The sequence below is a fragment of the Mustela putorius genome, unplaced genomic scaffold (genome assembly GCF_011764305.1).
Source record: "Mustela putorius furo isolate JIRA1106 unplaced genomic scaffold, ASM1176430v1.1 tig00003845_pilon_pilon_pilon, whole genome shotgun sequence".
Taxonomy (NCBI): Eukaryota; Metazoa; Chordata; class Mammalia; order Carnivora; family Mustelidae; genus Mustela; species Mustela putorius.
The window spans coordinates 69,182,152-69,207,011 of record NW_025421998.1 but is presented as its reverse complement, the minus strand read 5'-3'; the positions used below and the strand labels follow the sequence as shown (position 1 = coordinate 69,207,011).

Genomic DNA, 24,860 nt, shown 5'->3' with positions numbered 1-24,860 from the left:
GTCACATTTATTTATTTTATTTTATTAAAAAAATTTTAAACCTGTAGAGGGCTTAATATTCAACAGTTATCATTGGTTATAACTATTATTTTGACACTCTGAGAAGCTAGATACAAATATAGACTCTTAAGGAAAGAGATACATATATTGTGATTTATGCGCCAGAATTTATTGTAGAGTTAGGGAGTTTTATGCTACCTGCTGAATTTGCACTTCCAAGATGCTGGGAACCACAGGGCACACATTTCCTGCGATGCTGAATGCTCTGTGTTCTTACTCCCCTTGGTCGTCTGCGGCTGACTTTGGAGGAAGCCGGGAGTTCATGTTGGAATGCTTTCTCAGCTGATGTGTGAGCTTTCTTCCCAAATTACCTCCGGCTCAAAAATCTCACCTAAGGTGTTTACCCATCAGGATGTTATACATTTTTATGTAGTTCTGCAACCTGTCATTAATAGAGAATTCAAATAGATCAGTTTGTATTTATAGCAACAAACATATGTGAGATTGAAACAGTTGGTGAGTGATAACTTCATAATGTCCCTTCCTGGACTTCCTTTACTTCCCATGATAGAACAGTATGCTTCTGTTTTATGTAGCCAGGGTTATATCTGTTATTTAAATGCTGACTTCATAACACTTTTAAAAAAGATGTTGAAGTAATTTTAGGCTCACAGAAAAGTTGTAAGAGTAGTACAGAGAACTCCCGTGGGTTTCTGCTCAGATTCATCATTTTTCAATATTTTGCCGCCTTTCTTTTCTCCCCTTTTCTTTTCCCCTCCTTCCCCTTCTCTCTCTCCCTCCCCTTCTTTTCCTCTCTCTCAGACATGGATATTTGTGTCTCTCTGTGTACACACACACACACACGTACATACATGTATACACACTCACAAAAACATTGTTACTGAACCATTTAAGTTGCGTACACCGTGTTCCTTTAATAAGACTTTTGTGTACTCTTCTGAGTCATGATCATTGCTGATTGGCATACTATTAGTTTTCTTTTACATAATTTTAAATTTAATACTTTATTCAGATTCCCATGGCTGGAACTTTTTTTTTTTTTAAGATTTTATTTATTTATTTATTTGAGAGAGAGACAGTGAGAGAGAACATGAGTGAGGAGAAGGTCAGAGAGAGAAGCAGACTCCCCGTGTAGCTGGGGGCCCGATGCGGGACTCGATCCCAGGACTCCAGGATCATGACCTGAGCCGAAGGCAGTTGTCCAACCAACTGAGCCACCCAGGTGTCCCCCAACTGAGCCACCCAGAACTTTTAATACATGAAGGTATATTGATTCTAGCTAAACTATCCATTTTAAAAAAACTGAGGCCAAACATTGGAGATAATTTACCTAAGCTCACACAGCCATCAAGTTTCGGAACTGACTCCAACTAACTCTGGTAAGGCTTTCCATTTTACTAAATGATAACTAATAAAAGTCCTGCTTTATCACTGTTGTGTAATGCCTCCCTATAATAATGCTCACAGAGATATTTTGTTCCATTTTATTTTTGTTTTTTTGCAGTGGACTGATTGATCATTTATTTAATTTTTGGTGGTTCTGTGGTACTTTTGGATCTTAAACAAAGATAGAAATTAATGTTATGGTGGGAGGTAAAAGATTTCAAACTTTGAAACCTAGGTTGATGGAAAATGCCCTATTCTAGACTGAAGATTATAAACTTTATTAGGCTTCTTAAAAGAAGGAATTAGATTTCATTTTCTGGAAATATAGCAGAGTAGATATCTAGAAAATATTCTCAATGCAAAACTCATAAAAAAGTATAAATAAAACATGAAAAATCTTTAAAAATGCATAGTGACCTTGCAGGAAGGTAAGGGAAATGATCTGAAACCACAAATAAAGGGGAATACATTTCCAGAGTAGTCAGTATGCTTTGAAGTCTGAAGCTATCCTACAGACATTTGTCAATTCCTGGTAACTCAGAGTTTTGTTTTACCTGTTTGTTTTTTTTGTTTTGTTTTGAAGATTTTATTTATTTACCTGAGAGAGAGAGAGAGAGAAAAAGTGTGTGTGTGTGGAGTGTGAGAGAGAGCGAGAGAACATAAGACGGGAGAGGGTCAGAGGGAGAAGCAGACACCCGCTGAGCAGGGAGCCTGATGTGGGACTTGATCCCAGGACTCCAGAATTATGACCTGAGCTGAAGGTAGTCGCTTAACCAACTGAGCCACCCAGGTGCCCAGAGTTTTGGGTTTTAATAGCCACATGGGGATCAGAAGACAACGCCCTGGGCTCATACAGGGTTGGGAGGTGGAACAGAAATTCTGAATAAATTCAGGACCATGGAGGAGACACATATTTAAGGAAGGCATACACTAAAACCAAAATCTGTGCTGCAAGAAAAATTTTCTAGACTCTGAGTAGAGGGGAAAAGCCCCTAGTGGCGGACTGAGGTTTGAATTCACCTTCACTGCAATTGAAACACCCTAATTTGAGATTGTCAGTCACTTTGGACTCGCCTCATGCACCTGGTGGGAGCGACCACTGATCTTCCTGGACACAGACAAAGTTTGAGGAACAGGATCTCACAGTAAAAATATCACACAAGGAAACGAGCACTATTCTAAGTGAGAGTCCATAACATCCTTTGGCAGAATCAGACCTTAAAGACAAGCTCTTAGAACTATCAGCTGCTAAATGTGATACGTTTAAAGAAATAAAAGACAAAACTGAAAATATGAGAAAAACAATGAAAGATTTAAAATGGCCAAAGTACCATTTTTATCAGTTGTGCTTTAGTGTATTTTTTAAGGTATAAAAATTGTATTGTTGTTAGTTTGAAAAATCTTCTATAGTATTTGTCACATAAAATTTGCAGTAAAATGTGTAATAGCTGAGATTTACTTTATTGTAATACGGGAGGAGGAAGAGTGGAGTGATGTTCAGATGAAACGAGATTGGCCATGAGTTCATAATTTTGGACCTTAGATGATGGGTAACAGGGTAGTTTATTATACTGTTCTGTCTGGTTTTTATTATTTTAAAAAAATATTTTGTTTATGTATTTATTTGACAGGCAGAGAGGCAGGCAGAGAAAGGGGGAAAGCAGGCTCCCCGCTGAGCAGAGAGGCTGATGCGAGGCTCAATCCCAGGACCCTGAGATCATGACCTGAGCCGAAGGCAGAGGCTTAACCCACTGAGCCACCCAGACACCCCATCTGTCTAGTTTTTAAAAAAACAGTTTTATTGTGGGCTAATGCTATATTGTTGAATTTATCCATGGTGAATGATTTAGTAATTTTTAATAAATTTATGGAGTTGTAGAATCATTATCTTTTAGAACATTTCCAACCCCCCAAAATGATCTCTCTTGTCTATTTGAAGTTAATTCTTACTTTAACTTATGCTTTTTCTGGGCATTCTCTGCAACTAGAACCATTCAATATGTGATCTTTTGTGTCTTGCTTCTTTGACTTACCATAATGTGTTTGGAGGTCTATTCACGTTGTACCATATATCGATAGTTTTTTGTTTTTTTTTTTTTTAATTACCAAAAAGAATTCCATTGTATGGACTTTTTTTCTTCCATTTTGTTTCTACTTGCCAGATGATGAACCTTTAAGTTGTTTCCACATTTTCATTATTGTGAATAACGCTGCTAGGAGTGGAATTGCTAAGTCGGATGGTACATATATGTTTCATTTTTAAGAAATTGCCAAACTAATCCTGGGGTAGCTGGTAGTGTGTGTGCTGACTAACATGGCCTGCATTTTCATTCTACCTCTTGTTCCAGGACTGGGGGAAGTGAAGGGAAAGTACCCAGTCTCACTGATGCTGCCTGTGGCTGGAGCCCCAGTTCCCTGTTCCACCCATTAACACTCTGGTGTTGGGGCAGAGTTTCCTTCAGTGTTTGGCTAGATTAGGATGGTCTTATAAGAAGTGTTTTCTGTTCCGCTTGGGTGTCCTTTTCCTGGCCCTGTGGCTGGAAAGTAGGATTTTCTTTTTTTTTTTTTTTTAAAGATTTTTTTGTTTATTTATTTGTCAGATAGAGAGAGACAGTGAGAGAGGGAACACAAGCATGGGTAGTGGGAAAGAGAGAAGCAGACACCTCGCTGAGCAGGGAGCCCGATGTAGGGCTCGATCCCCGGACCCTGGGATTACGACCCAAGCTGAAGGCACACACCTAACTGACTGAGCCAACCAGGTGCCATGAAAGTAGGCTTTTCTTCAAGCTTTTTTGTTCTGCCTGTTGGTGACTCCTGGTTGCAGGCTTCTCCAGTGTGTTATCTAGAATATATGAGAAGCAAAAAGAAAACCCAGGAACTTGCCACCATGTCATTCCTTAAGTTTTTATGTCCCTAGCCTCCAGTCTTCTTGCTACCTTTTAGAGTCATCCTCCATTTGTTCTTTGTCTTATGTTTGGGGTATTTTAGTTGTAAGAGAAGTTATACACCAAGTGTTTGAGATTCTTTTTATAGGCCGTTCACCTTGTTTGGCTATGTAACAAGACTTATTACTATACCTTTTCCTTTTTGCTTTTTCTATCATGTGCTCCCTTTAAGGCTAAACTCAAGCCCTACCTTCTTCATGAAATTTTCCCTAATTCCATCGTTCACTTACTTGAACTCTGACAGCACTACACGTTTAACTCATGATTGTAAATGTTTTGTATTGTTCTCTAGTCTTCTATTTATTTCATGGGTTAATGCTAACTCTACTTTGTAAGCTTCTAAAAGAAAAGGGCCATATTCCTCTCACCTACCCTTTCAGAGTAATGTTGAATAAATGCATATTAAATTTGTTCTTTGAAGCTTTGAAGTGCCTGAGTAATTAAACCCCACAGAAATATGATGAAATGAAATTATCATCATTAAAATTTTTTTCTTTGACTTTGAGGGTGTTTCTGCACTCTTCACCTGAAAACTTTTTAGTTTCTTGATGAATCCATCATATTCTTTATGGCAGAGGTTTTCAAACCTTTTTACTTATGACTCATTAAGTAATATAGTTTTTCACTGTACATATATACACACAACTGAAACAGAAGTTTCATGTAACAATACTAAAATTGTAATTACCGTCATTATGTGCATTGCCCTCTGATATTTTCTATTCTGGTTGCATCCCATTAAATTGATTCTATGACTCACTCATTGGTCATGACCTGTAATTTGAAAAATGCTGCTTTATTGCTGGAGGGAGGCTTGAAAGGGTAAAGCAGCTCAAATTGAGCTATAGCTAAGGGAATGGAGGATTTTAGCTTTTGAGTCTGAAATTTTAAATGTAGGCTTGTCCTAAGGGCTTCAAGCAATAAGTGCAATGCGAAGGATAAAGAGGCCCATGGTCTGAGAAAGCCCTTTGAGAGTTAGTGTCATCCTTAGGTTTTTATTAGTACCACCTGGGGTGCCTTATTCCTGAAGGTTCCTGAGCCCTGTCCCAGTGCTATGAAAATTGAATTATTGCTAGGACCTCGGAATCTGTGTTGTGACAAGCTCTGTAAATACTCAAGTTTGAAAAAAAATTCTTCACTCTGTATGGTGGTGGATAACAAGACTTACTGGGGTGAGTCATTTTGCAATGTAGACAAGTGTTGAATCACTGTATTGTACATTTGAAACGAATATAATATTATGTCTCAATTATGCTTTAATAAAAAAAATATGTTTGAGAAACCTTTTGTTGTAGAGAGCCCCCAACTCTTGGGTAGGGCAAGTTGTTGGGGCATTTGCCAGATGTGGGAACTGTTTTTGCTTCCAAATTCCTGGTTGTCTTGGTTTGCTAAGCTTTCGAATTCTAAATTTTAGTACTTTTAAAAGTGTATTTTTCTTGTGTTGCCTAGGTGGGTCATTCAGCTAAGCATCTGCCTTCCGCTCGAGTCGTGATCCCAGGGTCCTGGGATAGAGCCCCACATTGGGCTCCCTGCTCAGCAGGGAGTTTGCTTCTCCCCCTCCCTCTGCCCCTTCCTCTAGCTGAGGCTCTCTATCTTGCACATGTTCTTTTCTCTCTCAAATAAATAAATAAAATAATGGGAAAATAGATATAGAAAGAAAGAAAATAGAAAAAATTTTCCATTCTCCATACATTGGTCTGTTAAATCATTCATCAAACATTTATGCTAATTTTAGCTTATTTCATTTCTTCTAATCCCTTGTATCAATGGTTATATCAATGTGTAATTTTCATTTTTAATTTTTCTTACGAGTTGTAATCTTTGTTTTTATTTCTTCTTTCTAGTTTTAATTTTGTATTATCTTGTTACTTTATTTTTTAGCTTTTAACTGTGTGTTCTATACTTTATAGCTTAGCATGTTTATCTTTTAATTTTTTGTTTTAGTTTTTTATTTTGCCAGCTAATCTTCTTTCTTTCTTTCTTTCTTTTTACAATATAAACAATCTTTCACTTTTGTAGTTTTTAATTTATTTTTATTTTAAAAAATATTTTATTTATTTGAAAAAGAGAGAGAGAGCATGAGTGGAGGTGGGGGGGGGCAGTCAAAAGAAGAGGGAGAAGGGGATGCACCGCTGAGCAGGGAGCCTGATGGGAGGCTCAATTCCAGGACCCTCTGTGATCATGGCCTGAGCTGAAGACAGGCACTTAATTGACTGAGCCACCTGGGCATCCCATCTGTAGTTTTTAAAATGACCCAAAAGAAGCATAGAGTGTCATCTGAGAGAATGGCCCATTGACTTAGCACGGGAAATGTGTAGATTTTTACAGGAATGGCTCCTCAATGAATCACATTTCCTCCCCCATTGAATCTGGCCATATGACTTGCTTTAGCCAATTGCTCATCAACAAATATTACTCGAGTAGGAACTTCATCAGTGCTTGTGAGTGGGGAACATGCAAGAAACTCAGGCAGTCCTGCTAGAGAGGACACTGGAGAATAAGTGAAGCATCCTGGTCAAGGAGTTCCTGTTAAGTGCTTGATGTGTGAGTAGGGCCATCTTGCCCTCTCCAGCCCTTTTTGAGTCACAGATGATTGCAGCCACATGAATGGCCTCAGGAAAGAGAGGCTGGCAGAGGATCTGCCCCTCCGAGTGAAACTTATATTGCAGGATTATGAAAAAATAAATGGTTTTTCTTTTTAGGCTCATAGTTTTGGAGTGGTTGTTAGGAAACAACAGGTAACCCAAATTAGTGAGGTGCTGCCTAAACAAAATTCAAGAATAGATGGCATTGGTTTGGGGACTGGATGGCAGCAGAGGGCCTAGAAAAACAGTAGGGGATTGTTGGCCAAAGTTGGATAAATAGTATACAACTCTTACTAGAAGCTGGAAAGGTGGTGATGAAACTGATGTTGGAGACTGGAATAGTGGTGACCATGTGTCATGGTACTGTTGTGGGTTTGCTTGCACAGTGGAACTTGTCCTCTGGGACCACTAGTATTTCCACGGTTGTAGCTGCCTGAGTGGTATCAGGTCAGTCTAGTTGACTTCCACCTAGCTAAGCAGAGCTTAGATTGCAGAATCAAGAGCAAATACACAGTTTTGTATTAGGTTTTGTAATGTTTATTTTGTAGCAATAAAGAAGCAATATAAGGACTTCAGTCTCTTTTATCTGTCTCAGTGCTTTTTAATTCCTTTTAACATGCTGTTTGTTTCCTACACAGTTGAACCTGCTAATTCTGATTGCTTTGATTCATGTAATTCAGGGGTCTTGAATTTCTACTGATATACTTTTCTACTGCTAGAATTTTTTTTTTTTTTTTCCTATAGGATGCCACATCGAGTAGTAATGAGGAACTAAAGATCTAAAACCACGGTCTCATCTTTTTGTTCACAGATTTTTTCACAGATGCTGTACAAGTAAAGTAAATAGATAGGTATGCCCTGGTACCTGGGACCCATTAGAGAGATTGTAGAGCTATCAGGGACTAAGAAAGCTTCATTCAGTTTTATGAGGCAGTTACGGATTTGTCAGTCTGTAGGTGTATCTTGGTGCCAATGTATGGGTGTATCCATGTAGCTGGTTTATACTGCATATAATAGCCTGTCTTGTTGATAATATGTAGAGATATTTATATAAATTTTATATCTCATTAATTATACACGACTTATTTCTTGTCATGATTAATTAGAACTATTAATTTGGAAAGCTATGTCAATATCTGTTTTATTAGCAAGGAAACACTATACATATATTTAATGGTAGTGTTTAATAGTTATTGGACTATTGCATTAAGCCAGAAAGTTTGCTGCCTAGTTTCAGAGATCTGAACTAAGGGGATGCTTAAACACCGAAGAAAGTTGTTAAGGAAGAAAACATACTTCATAAATACTTGTAATAAAAAGATGTAAAAATCAGATGGTTTTTCTCTTTAAAAAACTAGTTCTTACTCTAAGGCATTGCATATTGATTGAAGAAAACTTGGAAAATATAGAAAAATATGCAAAATGAAAATAATCTATATCACCTTACAGAATAAATTAATTTTAAGATGTTATTCTATAATAATAGCAGTTGGAAAATATTGAATGATCTCTGTATTTTGGGTGTTAGAACATAGTATTCACTGTAAATATACTAGTAAATTTAGTATCTCCCATAACCCTGTGATGAAGGTACTATTATCCATTTTACAGATGAAGAAACAGGAACAAAAAGATTAATTTGTTAAGAATTAAACAGATATAAGCCCAGGCTTTTGACTTCAAAATTGGCCTTTCTCAACCATTATAAATTCTTATCCTTTTCTGTACTGTTTTCCTCCCCCCCCACCCTCTCTCCCTTCTTTCTCTATATTTCTTTTTAAATTTATTATATTTTCACCTAATTTATTTTGCCAAACATATCCAAGTATCCTAAAATGTATTCTTAAAGATTTTATTTATTTTTACTTGCGAGAGAGAGAGAGAGAGCAAGAGAGAGCACAAGAGCAGGGGAGAAAGGGAGAAGCAGGTTCCCCACTGAGCAAGGAGCCCGAGGGCTCCATCCCAGCACCCTGGGATCAGGACCTGATCTGAAGGCAGTGGCTTAACTGACTGAGCCACCCAGGCACCCCGCTCCCTTAAATATTTTTCTGTCGTGTGATTGTTAATGGCTTTTAGTATTCTTGTACCATATTGTTTAACCAAATGTAACATTTCCAGGTGTAAGGATAAGACCACTTTAAAGACTTTAGATATGTTTTGGCAAATTACCTTGTAGATAGTTTGTAAAGATTTTTATTTGTACAAGTAATATATGAGAATACCCGTAAAATTGTGATGTGTCACTCTATGTGCATAGAAAAAATCAAAAGTTTAGGAGAATAAAAAATTAGCAACCCATTACTCTTCCAAATTAAACTAATATAGTGTATGTCCACTTTAACTTTGTTTTACTATAGCTTTAAAGACCTGCTTTATAAAGAAAAAATAAAGTATCTACAGAAGTACATGTTATTTTATATGAGTGTGATTCATGCAGAAATGTCAAAAGGGGGAAGGAAATACCCTAAGTGGGGAATGCTTGCTTGAAAAACTGGACATGTATAAAAAAGAGGAGGAGAGGAGCGCCTGGGTGGCTCAGTTGGTTGGGCCACTGCCTTTGGCTCTGGTCATGATCCTGGAGTCCTGGGATCAAGTCCCACATCGGGTCCCCTGCTCAGCGGGGAGTCTGCTTCTCCTGCTGACCTCTCTCCTCTCATGCTCTCTCTCTCTCAAATAAATAAATAAAATCATTAAAAAAAAGAGGATAAGATTAAAACAAAGTTATTTTTAAAAAAGGCTCTCAGATCTCTAAATAAAATGTGATTAGGCCCAAATCTGGATTTGCAAGGGTGAAATATCCCATTGCCTAGCACAGTGCCAGTCAGAGTTGGAATTCAGTAGTTTTACAGCGACAAAGGAATGAACACATGAAAGAAAACATGAATGAATTTTTTTTTAGTAGCTTCACATCCTTACCAAAGGCTTCCTTTTCCTTTCCTGTTGTTGTTTAAGTTGCACATGTGAAGAATGTATCTCTTGTCCTGCTTCTGTGGGGCCTGTCTTGAGTCTACACATGTGCAGAAAGAGGCTGCCAGGATGGTTTGGACAAGGTGTTGTGCCTGGTCTAGAGCAGAGCTCTCAAGTGACCCTGTAAGGGGGCGCTTTCTAGTGGGGACTTCATGATATTGCCAGACACCCCTGTGGGGGAACATCTGGAAGCTGGAGCAGGCACGAAGAACCCATTATTCTGTACTTATTAATAAAGTATCAGATGTAACTACAGCTTAATAAGTCTAAACTAACTGAGATGCCTTAGGATTTGCATTTCTTCTTTTCGCCCTCAAGCGTAATGAGTGTGTGACTCTAGGTTTTAATACCCTTCCCAAAATAAGGGACCTATGGGTAAAAGTTTGAGTAATTTTTGAATTAGATGGTTGGTCACTGAAAGGGGTCAAGTATTAAGGGGTAGGGATAATAAGTATCCTTTACCTGAAAGGAATGGTCCATTTCTAACTTAAATCTTCATGCGGACTTGGACACAGTTATTATTCATTTTATTTTGTATACTTAGTGAGGCAAATCCAAAAACTCTAGAAGCCTCAATAACAAGGGAAGGGGGCACCTGGGTGGTTCATTTGGTTAAGCATCTGCCTTCTGCTCAGGTCATAATCCCAGGGTCCTGGGATTGAAACCCTTGAGTCAGACTCCCTGCTCAGTGGGGAGTCCGTTTCTTCCTCTCCCTCGGCCCATCCCCACCATACTCTGTTTCTCTCTCTTTCAAATAAATAAATAAGTAAAATCTTTTAAAAAAATAGGAAGGAAGATGACATTTTAGACCATTTTACCTACATTCTTTCAAAAGTGTGGCTTCTCATAGTAAGAATAATCTATTACCGGAATATACATTTATCTTAATGTATTTCATGCTTCTTCGCCAGTGCTGCAGTTAATAATGGTTCTTCAAAAGAAATCTGAGAGCTACTGCAGGTTCCTCCTGGTTGTAACTGGGGACCATCTCTTTGAAAAGCACCATATGTAATATTCAAACATTTTTAGATTGTATATTGCCAGTGTGGGTGGTGCTCTTTATAGGTCTGAAGGGGTTGAAAGCACTGTGTCCAGAGAAGTGAGGTTAAAACCAGGCTTTGTTGGTAGGTGATAGGCAGTGAATTACAGGTTGGGAACTTTTTTTTTTAATTAAAAAATGAATATACAGAAACATTAATAAAAATTTATAGAAAAAATCAAAATCAGAATAATATCATTTACTGATTGATGGCTATGGCTAAATTTTACAAGGTAAGAAATCCATCATGTCTCTCTTCAGTTCTCTAGGGTAGTTTTATTTTTCTAAACCAAGACATAAATTCCCCAAACTGTCATTTGGCTTGAATTTAGACACAAGTTGAGAATTTAGGATACCTTGACAATAATATTTGTTTGTAGGAGAAATAAAAATCCTTCAGCATAGTCTTTGATCAGAGATAGCTTTAAAGCCCAACTGCTGTGTTGTACTTGTTCCAAAAGTATGTTTGAAATCTGCTATTTCTAGGCTTAGCATAATTTATTAACATCTGCTGAAATCTGCTGACTTATGTTGTCTTTCTTAGCATGAATGATATAATACTTAGGGCAGAGGAAATCATACCATAACCTTTTTAACGTTACAAGAATCCCCCAACCGCCCTCCCCCCACCCCAAAAAAGGGGAAAAAAAGGAAACCATAATCTCGTCAGTCAGAGCTAATGACTTGGATTTTTTTTTTTAAAGATTTTATTTATTTATTTGACAGAGAGAAATCACAGTAGATAGAGAGGCAGGCAGAGAGAGAGAGAGGGGAAGCAGGCTCCCTGCTGAGCAGGGAGCCCGATGCGGGACTCGATCCCAGGACCCTGAGATCATGACCTGAGCCGAAGGCAGCGGCTCAACCCACTGAGCCACCCAGGTGCCCCATGACTTGGATTTTTGATGAATATCTTTTTATATATGCATGTGTATGTGTGTATGTTAAAAATGATAATTTAAGACATAATAGATATAAGCTTTTTACAGAAAATATTTTTAACTAGTTGTGCACATTAAATTTTGGGAAGATTAATTCCTAAAAGCAGAATAATTGAGATCCAAAATAAAAGTATAATGACTTGGGGTGCCTGGGTGACTCATTTGGTTAGGCTTCAATTTGGCTGTTCAGTTTCACCTCAGGTTGTGATCTCAGTGTTGTGGGATCGAGCTCCTGGTCAGTTTGCACACTGGGCATGGAGCCTGCTTAAGATTCTCTTTCTCCCTCTCCTTCTGCCCTTCCCCCCATCTCTCTCTCCTTCTCGTAAAAAAAAAAAAAGTATGTTGACTTTACCTTCTTAAAAGAAATGGAGAAACAGTCCACCAAGCATTTAGAAATAAGTGGTAGAATCTTCAGCCAGAAGACTTCCAGTGTAGTATTTAAAAGAAAAAACATACAGAGCCATATGCAGAAGCTTATTCTTATCTTGAATCTGACAGAAAGAATACTGTGCTTGTTTGCTTCCTTTTGTCCTGTTGTTGCTGGCATCCTCTTTATCACATTAATCTGTTGACTGTTTACTCTCTGTTATGCACTGGGTTAACCCTTTGTGGACCCTGTCTTTATTTCTCACGATGGCCCTGTGACGTGGAAATGAGGCTTAGAGGGGTTTCATGATCTGTTTAAGGTAATCTGGCGAGTAAGGAGACAGTGCCAAGATGTAAACGCAGTTCTCTGTCTTTGGAGCAAGTGCTATCCAAAAGACTTCTCCAAGTTGATTTTTTTTTTAAATTTAAATTTGATTAGTTAGCATGTAGTATATTATTAGTTTCAGAGGTAGAGGTCAGTGATTCATCAGTCTTGTATAACACCCAGTGCTAATGATATCGTGTGCCCTCCTTAATGTCCATCACCCAGTTACCCCATCCTCCAACTCCTCTCCCCTCCAGCAACCCTCAGTTTAGTTCCATGATTAAGAGTCTCTTATGGCTCATCTCTCTCTCTGATTTTTGTCTTGTTTTATTTTTCCCTCCCTTCCCCTATGATCCTCTGTTTTGTTTCCTAAATTTCACATGCTAATGAGATCATGTGATAATTGTCTTTCTCTGATTGACTTATTTAGCTTAGCATAATACCCTCTAGTTCTATCTACATCATTGCAAATGGCAAGATTTCATTTTTTTGATGGCTGAGTAGTATTCACACACACACACACACACACACACACACACACACTTACCCCACATCTTCTTTATCATCTGTAGATGGATATCTGAGCTCTTTCCATAATTTGGCTATTGTGGACATTGCTGCTATAAATATTGGGTGCAGGTCCTCTTTTGGATTACTACATTTATATCTTTGGAGTAAATACCCAGTAGTGTAATTGCTGGGTGATAAAGTACCTCTATTTTCAACTTCTTGAGGGACATCCATACTGTTTTCCAGAGTGGTTCACCAGCTTGCATTCCCACCAAAAATGCAAGAGGGTTCCCCTTTCTTCACATCCTTGCCAACATCTATCATTTCCTGACTTGTTAATTTTAGTTATTCTGACCAGTATGAGGTGATATCTCATTGTGGTTTTGATTTGTATTTCCCTGATGTTGAGTGATGATGAGCATTTTTTCATGTGTCTGTTGGTCATTTGTCTTTTTTGGAGAAATGTCTGTCTTTGTCTTCTGCCCTTTTCTTGATTGGATTATTTGTTCTTTGGGTATTGAATTTGGTAATTCTTTATAGATTCTGGATACCAGCCCTTTATCTGATATGTCATTTACAAATATAGTCTCACATTCTGTCAGTTGTCTTTCAGTTTTGTTGACTGTTTCCTTTGCTGTGCAAAACCTTTTGATCTTGATGAAGTCCCATTAGTTCATTTTTGCATGTGTTTCCCTTGCCTTTGGGATGTGTCTAGTCAGAAATTGCTGTAACCAAGGTCACAAAGGTTGCTGCCTGTGTTCTCCTCAAGGATTTTGATGGATTCTCCTCTCACATCTAGGCCTTTCATCCATTTTGAGCCTATTTTAGGGTATGGTGTAGGAAAGTGGTCCAGTTTCATTCTGCATGTGGCTGTCCAATTTTCCCAACATCATTTGTTGAATAGTTTGTCTTTTATCCATTATACATTCTTTCCTGCTTTGTTGAAGATCAGTTGACCAAAGAGTTGAAAGTCCATTTTTGGGTTCTCTATTCTGTTCCATTGATCTACGTGGCTGTTTTTGTGCCAGTACCATACTATCTTGATGATTATAGCTTTGTAATAGAGCTGAAGTCTGGAATTGTGATGCCACCAGGTTTGGTTTTCTTCTTCAACAGTCCTTTAGCTATTTGGGGTCTTTTCTGGTTCCATACAATTTTTAGGATTATTTGTTCCAATTTGGTGAAAAAAGTAGATGGTATTTTGATAGGGATTGCATTGAATGTGTAGATTGCTTTAGGTAGCATAGACATGTTCACAATATTTGTTCTTCCAATCCATGAACATGGAAAGTTTTTCCATTTCTTTGTGTCTTCCTCAATTTCTTCCATGAGTGTTCTGTGGTTTTCTGAGTACATATCCTTTGCCTCTTTGGTTAGGTTTATTCCTAGGTATCTTGTGGTTTTTGGTGCAATTGTAAATGGGATTGACTCCTTAATTTCTCTTTCTTCTGTCTCATTGCTACTGTATCGAAATGCAAATGATTTCTGTGTATTGATTTTATATCCTGCCACTTTGCTGAATTCCTGTATGAGTTCTAGTAGTTTTGGGGTGGAGACCTTTTGGGTTTTGTGTAGAGAGTGTCAGGACATTTGGAAAGAGCGAGAGTATGACTTCTTTGCTTTTTTGGATGCTCTTTCTTTCTTTTTTTCTTTCTTCCTTTCTCCCTCTCTTTCTGATTGCTGAAGCTAGGACTTCTAGTATTATGTTGAACAACAGTGGTAGTAGTGGACATCGCTGCTGTGTTACTGATCTTGAGAATGATATTTGCTGTGGGCTTTTTGTAGATGGTTCTATGAGTAATGTTCCCTCTACCCCTGCCCTGTGAAGAGTTTTAATCAAGAAAGGATGCTATACTTTGTCAAATGATTTTTTTTTTTTTGCATCTTTTGAGAGTATCACATAGTTCTTGTCCTCTCTTTTATTAATGTAGTGTACCGCACTGATTGATTTGCAGATATTGAACCACCCTTGCAGCCCAGGAATAAATCCCGCTAGGTCATGGTGAATAGTCCTTTTTAATGTACTGTTGGATTCTATTGGCTAGTATCTTGGTGAGAATTTTTGCATCTGTGTTCATCAGGGATATTGGTCTGCAATTCTCCTTTTTGGTGTGGTCTTTGTCTGGTTTTGGGTAAGTTGTTGATTTTTAACCTTACTGCTGCATGGTGGGAGCTCATGAATAGATTGCACTTGAAGATGCCAGTCACTGAAGGAAAGGTGGGCAGAACAGCTGTGGGGTTTGTAATCCCAATGATTATCAGTGTTTTTTTCCTTACAACTCAAAATCTCCTTGACTCCCAGGAGGAACATGTATTTTTGAAATGGAGGTGGAAACTCCTAGATTAAATATTCTCAGGTTCCTTTCTTTCTTTCTTTCTTTCTTTCTAAGATTTTATCTATTTATTTGAGAGAGTGAGAGAGAACATGAGAGAGATGAGGGTCAGAGGGAGAAACACACTCCCTGATGAGCAGGGAACCCAATGAGGGATTCGATCCCGGGGCTCCAGGATCATGTCCTATGCCGAAGGCAATGGCTTAACCAACTGAGCCATGCAGGTGCCCCATTCTCTGAGGTTTCTTACTTCCAAAGTTGATTATCTTAAGTTGGTTATAATTTTGATTTTGTCTTGGCAAATCTGGGATTTAAGGTATTAACAATATGGCAAGAAAATACAGACTCTGGTTACATTAGTCTCCGAAAGTTTATGACTTTTAATTTAGATTTCATGTGTGTAACTTCTTTGATTTGAAAAGATTACTTCTCTGTTTGAAGCATAAACTGCCATTCCCACAAGGAAAAGTGAGATGTAAAATTTCTAAGTAATAACATGACTTACTAATTTTTCTGAAATAGCATTATTTGAATGAGCTTTTCATATAAATTTTTCATTTTGAAGTTAGTGCATTATTTTTCTTCCTTCTCAAAAGTTGTTTTAGGAAACTCAGGAACTTAAGTGCTTCTTCTTTTTAATAAGTTTTTAAATTGAAGTACAAAGAACTATGGTTGTTATAGTCCCATAGAATAGTTTCCCAATTGAAGAAAATTTTTCTATAAGATAAGTATTATTCATATTCATAAATGAACAGTGAAGAAAAAATTTTATTCTGTTGTGAAAATTTTATTCTGTTTTATTCTATTTCACATAATGAATTCTACACCAGCATTATTTCATTATGCATAATAATAAAGCACTCCTCAACTTTATTGCTAGTGTTTAAATTGCCTAACTTGATGCAGCACAAAAGATTTCTTACTAGACTTACCTAGAATATGTTTTTATGAAAAGAAATGTATACATTGTTTAGATAATGTACATTGCCTAGGAACCATCTTATTTAAAAATGCTTTTAAAACCTTTAATATTTTAAACTTTTAAATACAGAAATACTATTTTCAGCTCTTCTTCAGGGCACACAAACATGGGTAAGCCATGATTTCTGCAAGTGAAAAGCTTACAGTTGAATGAAGGAGTCATGTATGTAGGCAGGTACCTATAACGAGGTTTTAAGAAGTATCGTTGAAGTCAACCTCAATAGCAAAGGGAGCACAGATGGGGGAATGATTAAATGTAACCTTGTAGAGGAGAGGAAAGGTAAAAGAAAACTGTATTGTTTCCTTTATAAAATCAAACAAGGTCTTCCAGGTGTTGACTGATGATTCTAATATTTTACTGTTTGAAATTAGACATGCTTCCTTCTGGGATTTTTTCCCTACATAGATGTTTTGTTTGCAATTCATTACCTTTTGATTCTAACAATTGGAGTTAGAAAAGCTGGTTGACAAGTGATCTATAAGGAAAAGATGAATCCAAGTGTCAGGATTGGAGTCTATGGGGATTCTTTGTCCTCTGGCTTGGAGCACCAGTACGTAATTTCCTAATTTCTATAAGGGAGCTGCAGGTATTTTGTTTATTCAAGGCTTCATACAGAAGTCATCATCCAAGCTGTGCTTTGAGAGATAAGTAGAATTTTCCAAGTAGGAGAAAGGTATTCTGGGCAGAGGAACAGTCAGATGACGAGAGACCAAAGGGAGAGCAAGAAAGTGAAGCTAACTCAGGAGTATTTTAGTCTGTGGAGCAGGGTGAATGGTATACTGTTAACTAAGGAGGGGAATACAGAAATATAATTGGGAGCTGGAGCAGAATATGACCTTTCTTCTGGGCATGTTAATTTAGGAAGTTTGGGGGGAATTTCAGTAATTGATATTTCTCAGCCTTTCCACTGAAAATTATTAATCACCCTATGTGCCTAGATGTCAAGTACACAGAGATAAGAAACAACATATTCTCAAAAGGCTTACAGGATCTTGGAAAGAGAGATAAAGCAATAATTAGAATGCATATTTAAATATGGTGTGATAGAAATGATCACAGATTGGTGATGGGGAACTTGAGAGTTTTGATTACGTAACGGACACTGAAGCTGGCAATAGGGAGAAGCAGAAATGAGGGTTAGGAAAGAATTCCTGTGAAATTGCCTCATGAGATGCAAATGCTGTTTTGCTGTGTGAGTTAACAAGATGGCAGAAAGTGGAAAAAGGGAACGTTTCAGGCAGAAATATTTGCTTATATGATAGCTCGGAAGTGTCAGTGAATACGCTACTTATGGTTTAATTTAACAGGTAGGAACTATGTAAATGGGGAATGATAGGGTCCTGCAGATCATGTATGTCCTGATTTTGATTTTGAAGCCCATCATATTGGTAGTATTAGGAAGTTAGTGAAGGATTTAAGGTAGGGGAATGACTTAACCAGATGAGATGTCTAGCAACCACTTAGAGAGCTATGAGTTCTAAGAGAAGTAGTTGGTGTTGGGAGTATAAAATAACTATGGGTTACCATGGTGGATAAAAATGCTTCTTGCTTAGTTGTAGAGACAGACAGGTAAGCAAAAATTACATTACAGTCTGCACGTGCTATCTTGTGAAGTGCTGCAGATTGAGGATAGAGAAGAAAGTGATTTGGGGACTACACATTTAGATGTCATTGGTATGTGGATGGTATTTGCAACTGAGAATGTTGATGAGACTTTCAGGGGAAGAATTTAAAAACCCTAATGAATGAACTAAAGGTGGAATTCTGGAAAATTGCAATAGTCATAGGATAATGGTTGAAGAAGAATTGTCTAAAGTTATGATTTTAGCACTGCGGAATGCAACTTACTAGTCAGTTGCAAAATCAAGACAGTGGATGTGAACTTAATATGGTTGGTTATAGACAGAATTTTCAAAACAGATTAGGAGAGAATAGAAAATACCAGGGTACATGTCATAAAGGTAATTATTGTCTTGTGGAATTTTGTTCAGAATTGTGTTTGTCCATGTGTGTTAAATGCATTTCTCATTATGAGCAGTAGCCACAAACTTTTGAAAAACAGCGATAAAAGAGACTGAGGAAGAGCAGTCAGATTACTAAATCACTTTGTTCTTCGTTAATCTGGTGGCAAGGAGAAGAAACAGACCCAGTGAAAGTACAATGAGGAGATTTTTCTCTTTATGGTTCAGGTGGCCTCTCCCCAGGCCACCTTTATTACATCAGTTGTATAGGGGGAGAAATAGAAAGAAATATACAAGAAAAGACTTGTAAGATAGTAAACTCAAAGACAGAGAGGGAGATAGAGAATAGGAATGAGAGAGAATGAACCCCCATGGAAGCTGAATTTTTAATCTAACCCTACTGTCTGATGGCAAAAGTTCCATTCCCTAGCACATGGCCCGAAAAAGCCCCTTGGATTCATCCTACTGTATCAGCTCTGTTCTTTATTATGGAGCCAGAAGAACCTGAGAAAGGACACAAAACTACCTATCATTAAAATTGTTTAATAAATATTACCAGTTATAGAGATTACTGAGAGCTTATCTGTGGTTCAAGAACTGTTCTATGCCCTTGAAGTGAATGATCTCACCAAGGAAGTTAATATTTGTAAAACTCTTAGAACAGTGCCTTGCACATGGTAAGCACTCACTATGTCTGGTTATCATTAAAAGAACAGTTGAGCTCTTGGTCAGTACTGGCTATTATTGTGTATTATTACTAATTAGCCTAGTTACTAATTATCACCACTTTACTAGTAAGGAAATGGAAACATAATAAAAAAACTAGTTCAAAATCATATGGCTAAAAAGAAATGGAATCATTCCTTTCTGATTTGCAGGTGAAAATGATTAGTTATATGACAGTTGGTGCTTCAGTTATGTTAATGGGAGAGGGAAGAGGAAGATCGGACCATAAGTGAAAGACTTCATGAAGAAAACAATAAAACTCCTTAGTTTGGTGATTGGTTCCATATGAAGTAAAAAGATAACCAAGATTTTAAGCTGGTTGACTGGGAAAATGGTAACCAAGATATAAGAAAATAAGAAAGAAAAGCTTTTTTGGTAAGAAAGAATGACAATTTGCATTTAATTGTGTTGAATTTTACATGAGATAGTCAAGTTAAATGAGTAGCCCAGAATTTAAAAATAAAGATAGTGATACTTAGGCATATCATGTAAAGGAGTTGGTAGAAGCTGTGGGAGTATTTGAGATCTTCAGAAATGTCCAGTATATTTTGGCCATGAGAAAATATGGGGAGTCACAAAAAGATCACGATAATTGCGCCCACACAATATTTTTACAGCTTTGCTCACATTGGCTTTATGGAAATCTTCAAATAATTTCAGGAGTCTTTGAGAAAGAGTGTATCCCTCCTGCTCCGGAGGCTGGCTGTTGTGTGGCATCCACTGTTTTCCGGGCTTCTGCCCTGGGCTGTGCTGCCCCTGTCAGTGAGGGTGGAGGGGCTCCACTGTGGTTTGGCCCTTGCCCCACTACCACAGAGATTGCGCTTTCCCCTCGTGGCATGCCCAGAGACCTTGGAGAGTCAATGGCGAGAAAGCTATCCTAGTTTTTCCCTGTTCTCTTTTTATTTTCTCTGTTCCCACCTCAGGTTTCAGACTTGTTATTTACTGGCTTTTTTTGGCACCCCTGTCCAAGTGACAGGTGTGTTGTCTTCATGGTTCCTCAGATTTTTATGCCTTAATGGTTCCCGACCTTCAGATGAATCCTTACATAAAACATGTTTCAGTTTTTGCCCCATCCGTCCTCAGGCACATCTAGACTCATACAAATCCTAAGGTGAAGGTCTCTTACTAGGTTGAAACTGGGACCTGGATACTCGCTCCCTGCTCTCTCTAGAAGAGGTCAACGAGGGAAATGCCCACATCTCCTATGATTGTCCCATCCCTTGTTTCTTCTGTTCCCTTCTCTTTTTCATATGGCTGTTTCCCTGGTTGATTGGAGATTATTTCTTCTTTTCCCCCAATGGAACAGTGATGTGCACTACTGTGGCATTCGATCCCATCTGAATATTCCTTTGGGAGGTATGATTCACTTCTTCCCCCACCCCCCTTTTTTTTTTTAATAATCCTTCTTAAAGCTTTTCATACCTCTTTACTGGAGCTTGTAAAGATTTGAATATCTAGCACATTTTCCTTTCAAATGAGTATTGGTGATGTATTCCCCCCCCACCCCATTCACCTGTGAAGAATACCGATGAGTCTTTTTGAAAACTCATCATTGGCAGTTACTTTAGAAAAGCAATTCATTGAAAGCTACTATATTAGAAATGTTTTATTGCACTGCACTAAAGCTGTGAAGTGCAAGGAACCATGAAGATTGAAAAATACAAATGATAGATGTGTCTCTTTCTTCTTATTTTCTAGCCTTCTTTGAATCCTGGGGGGAGCCAATCATCTGATGTGGTGCTTTTGAACCACTGGAAAGTGAGGAATTTTGAAGTACAACGTGGTGACATTGTGTCATTGGTGTAAGTAATCAGAAGCATATTATATTTGTATATAAAGATACTTATAATTGGTTTAACTGATAATTTGCTGTTAATATCATTGCTAATTACTAAATTAATGATACATGTTAAGTTAATATATTTTTAAAAATCAATTTTGAAATGTAACAATGCTATAAAAAAGGATTTTTCTTTTATATTTAAAATATATCAGTTGGTCGACATACTTGAATTTGGTAAAATGTCTTTGACGATATGTTGATTAGAAATTATATTGGTGATCTAAAGTACATGTATTTGGTATCAGTTTGGATTATTTTGAAATTTTGCTCTTGGAAGCAACCTTAATGTTAATTTCATTTTTATTAGTTTGTGTAGGTACACAATATTTCTAGAAGATGATAATTGCGACATGAAGTTCAGTGACATTTTTATGGATGTCTGAGTGATAGAACTGAAATAAGGCAATTTGGAAGATTAGTAGACTGGAGGCTTTTGTTTGGGACCAAAAGGTGGCACTGTTTCTCTGTTAAAGTATAACTTGTCAGGAACAAGAGTTTCATGCCAGTCTTAATGTAGAAAAAGAACGCCCAAGTGTGCATGATTGATGCAATGATATAATACATAGAACCAGCACGTGCTTAAATGGTTTAGGTTTGAGATTTGTTTGTTTTAAAAGTAAATTCACACTTCAAAGACTAACAGAACTTGCCTGATTTCTGGTTTCAACCACTTATAAAAATGTTTTCCTATGTTTCCCTGTGATGGCAGTTAGTACATCTGGGTAGCAATTAATACGGCAGTTACTGTCATTTGTTTTAATGATAGTCAAATCCTGGTGTTTGGTGAAGACTTCCAGTTTATATTTCTGGTTCTTTAATTGGAATATTTGTTGTTTTTTGTTGTTGTTGTTGGATGAGAATGTAATTGTTTGGTAAACATAAAACATGATCTACTTGTTTATACTTACTTTTGGCTAGCTCTTTGTGGAAATAGATGTTTCACAAAGGTGTCTCCTTCAAGCCTGTTTTACCAGGATTCATTCAAAAACATATTAATCAAATCTGGTTACTAACTGATAAAATAATTACATTTGAATGGAGTTTTGTATGGCAGAAATCCAAGGGTGGGGATTTAATGCTTTTCATGTTATTGAGGGCTTTCTTTAATATAAACCTACTCTTTGGACTCTACTTCTGTTTTGTCATTCAGAGTACTTTGTTTTGCAACCTCCTTAACAACCTTTTCCATGCTGGGTTAGCCTGTTGTGTGCTCATTATTCTTTTGCCTTCGGTTTGACAAGGTTACATTCTCACTTAGTCAGTGATGGAGAAGGATACCCACCCAAGTGAAAGAGGTCACACTATAAGCAGACAATTGTGCAGGTTTTTTTTTTTTTTCCCTAGAGAAACATGCTGATAATCTCTAAGCAAGTAAATTTGAATAGGTAATTGGGAAAAAAAAAAGGTCCCTTGAAATTCAGGGTTGCTTGGGTCCATAAAAGTATGCTAGCATGTTATGGACTATGTGAGAAAGAGAATAGTATTCTCTTATGTAATTATTAAACTAATTGATATTTATTATATAAATTAATTTAAAAATAGTATATCTGAATTGGGGTTGATATAATAAATTATAACTCCTTGGGTTGAACTGTATTTTTAATGAGTTAATTATGTGTTGTATTTCTGTCATGTGCAAATAACACAAATTTTCTTTCATAATGCTGGTTGCTAGAAGGAACCGTTTACGTAAAAGAATGCTTAGTCATTGGTATTATATTATTTAACAACAAATAATCATTAGGTAATGATTTTTTTTTTGAGAAAGAAACAAAAAGTCTTTTGCTAAATTCTTTTTTACCATATAAACACATTTAAAATATCTTTTTAGTTTTATGAGCAAAAATGTTTTCTAAATGTCCTTATTATATTTAGACATTTTATAGACTGCTTCATTTGAAAAGACTGATGTTGGTTTGATTAATGTTCATGAATATATATTTAATTCATGTCAACACTGAATATTTGCTTTTCTTACAAAATGTATCAGTCTGGTTTTAACTTAGATGATAATTATCATTATTATATCAGAACATTCTGTCTATTTAAGAGATGTGTGATTCAAGAAATGAGTGACTCAATTTGTATTTAAGGCTAAATAGAAAATATAGTTCCTCATTTTGTTTATAAATTGATATGACACATTTCATTGACACATAAAATCTTTGGAAACAAGGTAGTAAGACAGTTTATATCTAAAAATATCCTGGGAGAGTGCTTTATATATTCAGTGTATATGGAAATACAGCATTTTTATTATTATATATACATTTCTGGAAAAATTACAGTTTGCAAATTCATAAAGTAGTAGGGCTAATGCAACTTTGTAACTAGAGCACTAATGAAAACAATAACAATTCAATAAAACTGCTAGCACAATTGAAACGACATGAAATTTTTTATAAATAAGCAGTGCAGTAAATGTAGGATATATTTAAAACGATAAAGTTGAAGGTAAGTTGGTGGGAGGCAATGTAAGGAAGGGTTGAGCTTGTCTGTGTATACAAGGGCAGAGGGACATTTTCATCAGAAGTTACAAATAGTGAGAAGATTACAAGCTTTGTACAAAGTGTACTGATACCAGAGGTTTATCCTCTGCTTATTGTTCAGTGTTACCTTCATATATAGATATATATGTATAACATAATATATAATATAAATAATATATATTATATATATTATTATATATGTGTTTTACCTTCATATGTATATATAATTATTTATAATCTGTTATATATAATATAATATAAATATATATATATATATATGTATATATATTTTAAACAAAGATCAGGGTTGAACTTGCAATAAGCACTTGTAAGAGAAGGATCAAATATATAATACTGATTCCTTCCTGGCTTATTGCTGTTAGTGTACTTAGCCTTCAGTTGCTATTATTAATGAGGCAACACATTAATGATCTGGGAAAAAATTCCATGTGAACTAATGCAGCTTCTGCTTTACATTGAAACCCTTTCTCCCTAGTCCCTATGAGCCGATTCATGTTACAGAAACACATGCTGTAGCAGAACAGACTTTCTTTTCTATTGCAGTGGGTTTTGTTCAGAGTTTATTGACCAAGGCTGTTCCCTAAAGGGTGGAGGGTCTGAGGAGGTGCATATTAGAATATGCTTCTTTGCATCTCTTCCTTATCTTTTCCTGTCACTTTCTTTCTGTGAAAAGTTGGTCTCAGTGGAGCTGATATTTAAGCATGTTATTCAATAATGTTAAATCAAAAGATACATTTGTTTAAAAACATTACTTGTCACATAAAACATGACTTGGCTGTCATCAAGTCCTTGGTATTACTGAATGTATGTAGGTGACATCATACTCTCTTAGTGGATTTGTGAACTAATAGTGGTGATTAAGGTGGATTTTCTATACCTTGGAATTGACTTTTCATTAACTTGTGTGATGGCCTTACTGCAGTAGGCTTAACATAAGTAGCATATTTACAGTGATATGTCAATTAACAAATCCATTGAGACAGAGTTTCCTTCATAATAAAGTCTCAAATAATCACACTTTAAAGTGTTCTAGCTTTTTAGTTTGAAATGATACTAGACCTGAAGAAAGGTCATAAAAATAGTATAGAAAGTTCCCATATAACCTCTAGTGTTGTTTTTTTCAGCTTTACTGACGTGTAATTGACAAATGAATTGTGATATTTAAAGCACACAGTGGGATGATTTTATATATATATATATATATGTATATATATAATATATACATATATATATATATTATATATATACATATATAATGATAGGATTCACCCCATTGAGTTAACACATCTGTCACCTTACATAATTACCTTTTGTGTGTGAGAACATTTAAGTTCTACTTTCTTAGCAAATTTCAATGAAACAATACAGTGTTCTCAGCTGTAGTCACCATGTTATCCCTTAGACCAGCAGACTTTTCATCTTA

At 36.6% G+C, this 24,860-nt stretch overlaps 1 protein-coding gene across 3 annotated transcripts in view; it reads left to right on the top strand.

Annotated features, from left to right (window-relative positions):
- The window catches only part of IMMP2L (inner mitochondrial membrane peptidase subunit 2), an 860,599-nt gene that overhangs the window by 49,750 nt on the left and 785,989 nt on the right, over positions 1 to 24,860 (top strand). For all 3 annotated transcript variants that reach the window (XM_004741947.3, XM_004741948.3, XM_013051034.2), the window contains one exon: positions 20,783 to 20,886. In XM_004741947.3, the coding sequence (XP_004742004.1) occupies positions 20,783 to 20,886 (104 nt within the window). The remainder of the gene's footprint in view (positions 1 to 20,782; positions 20,887 to 24,860) is intronic.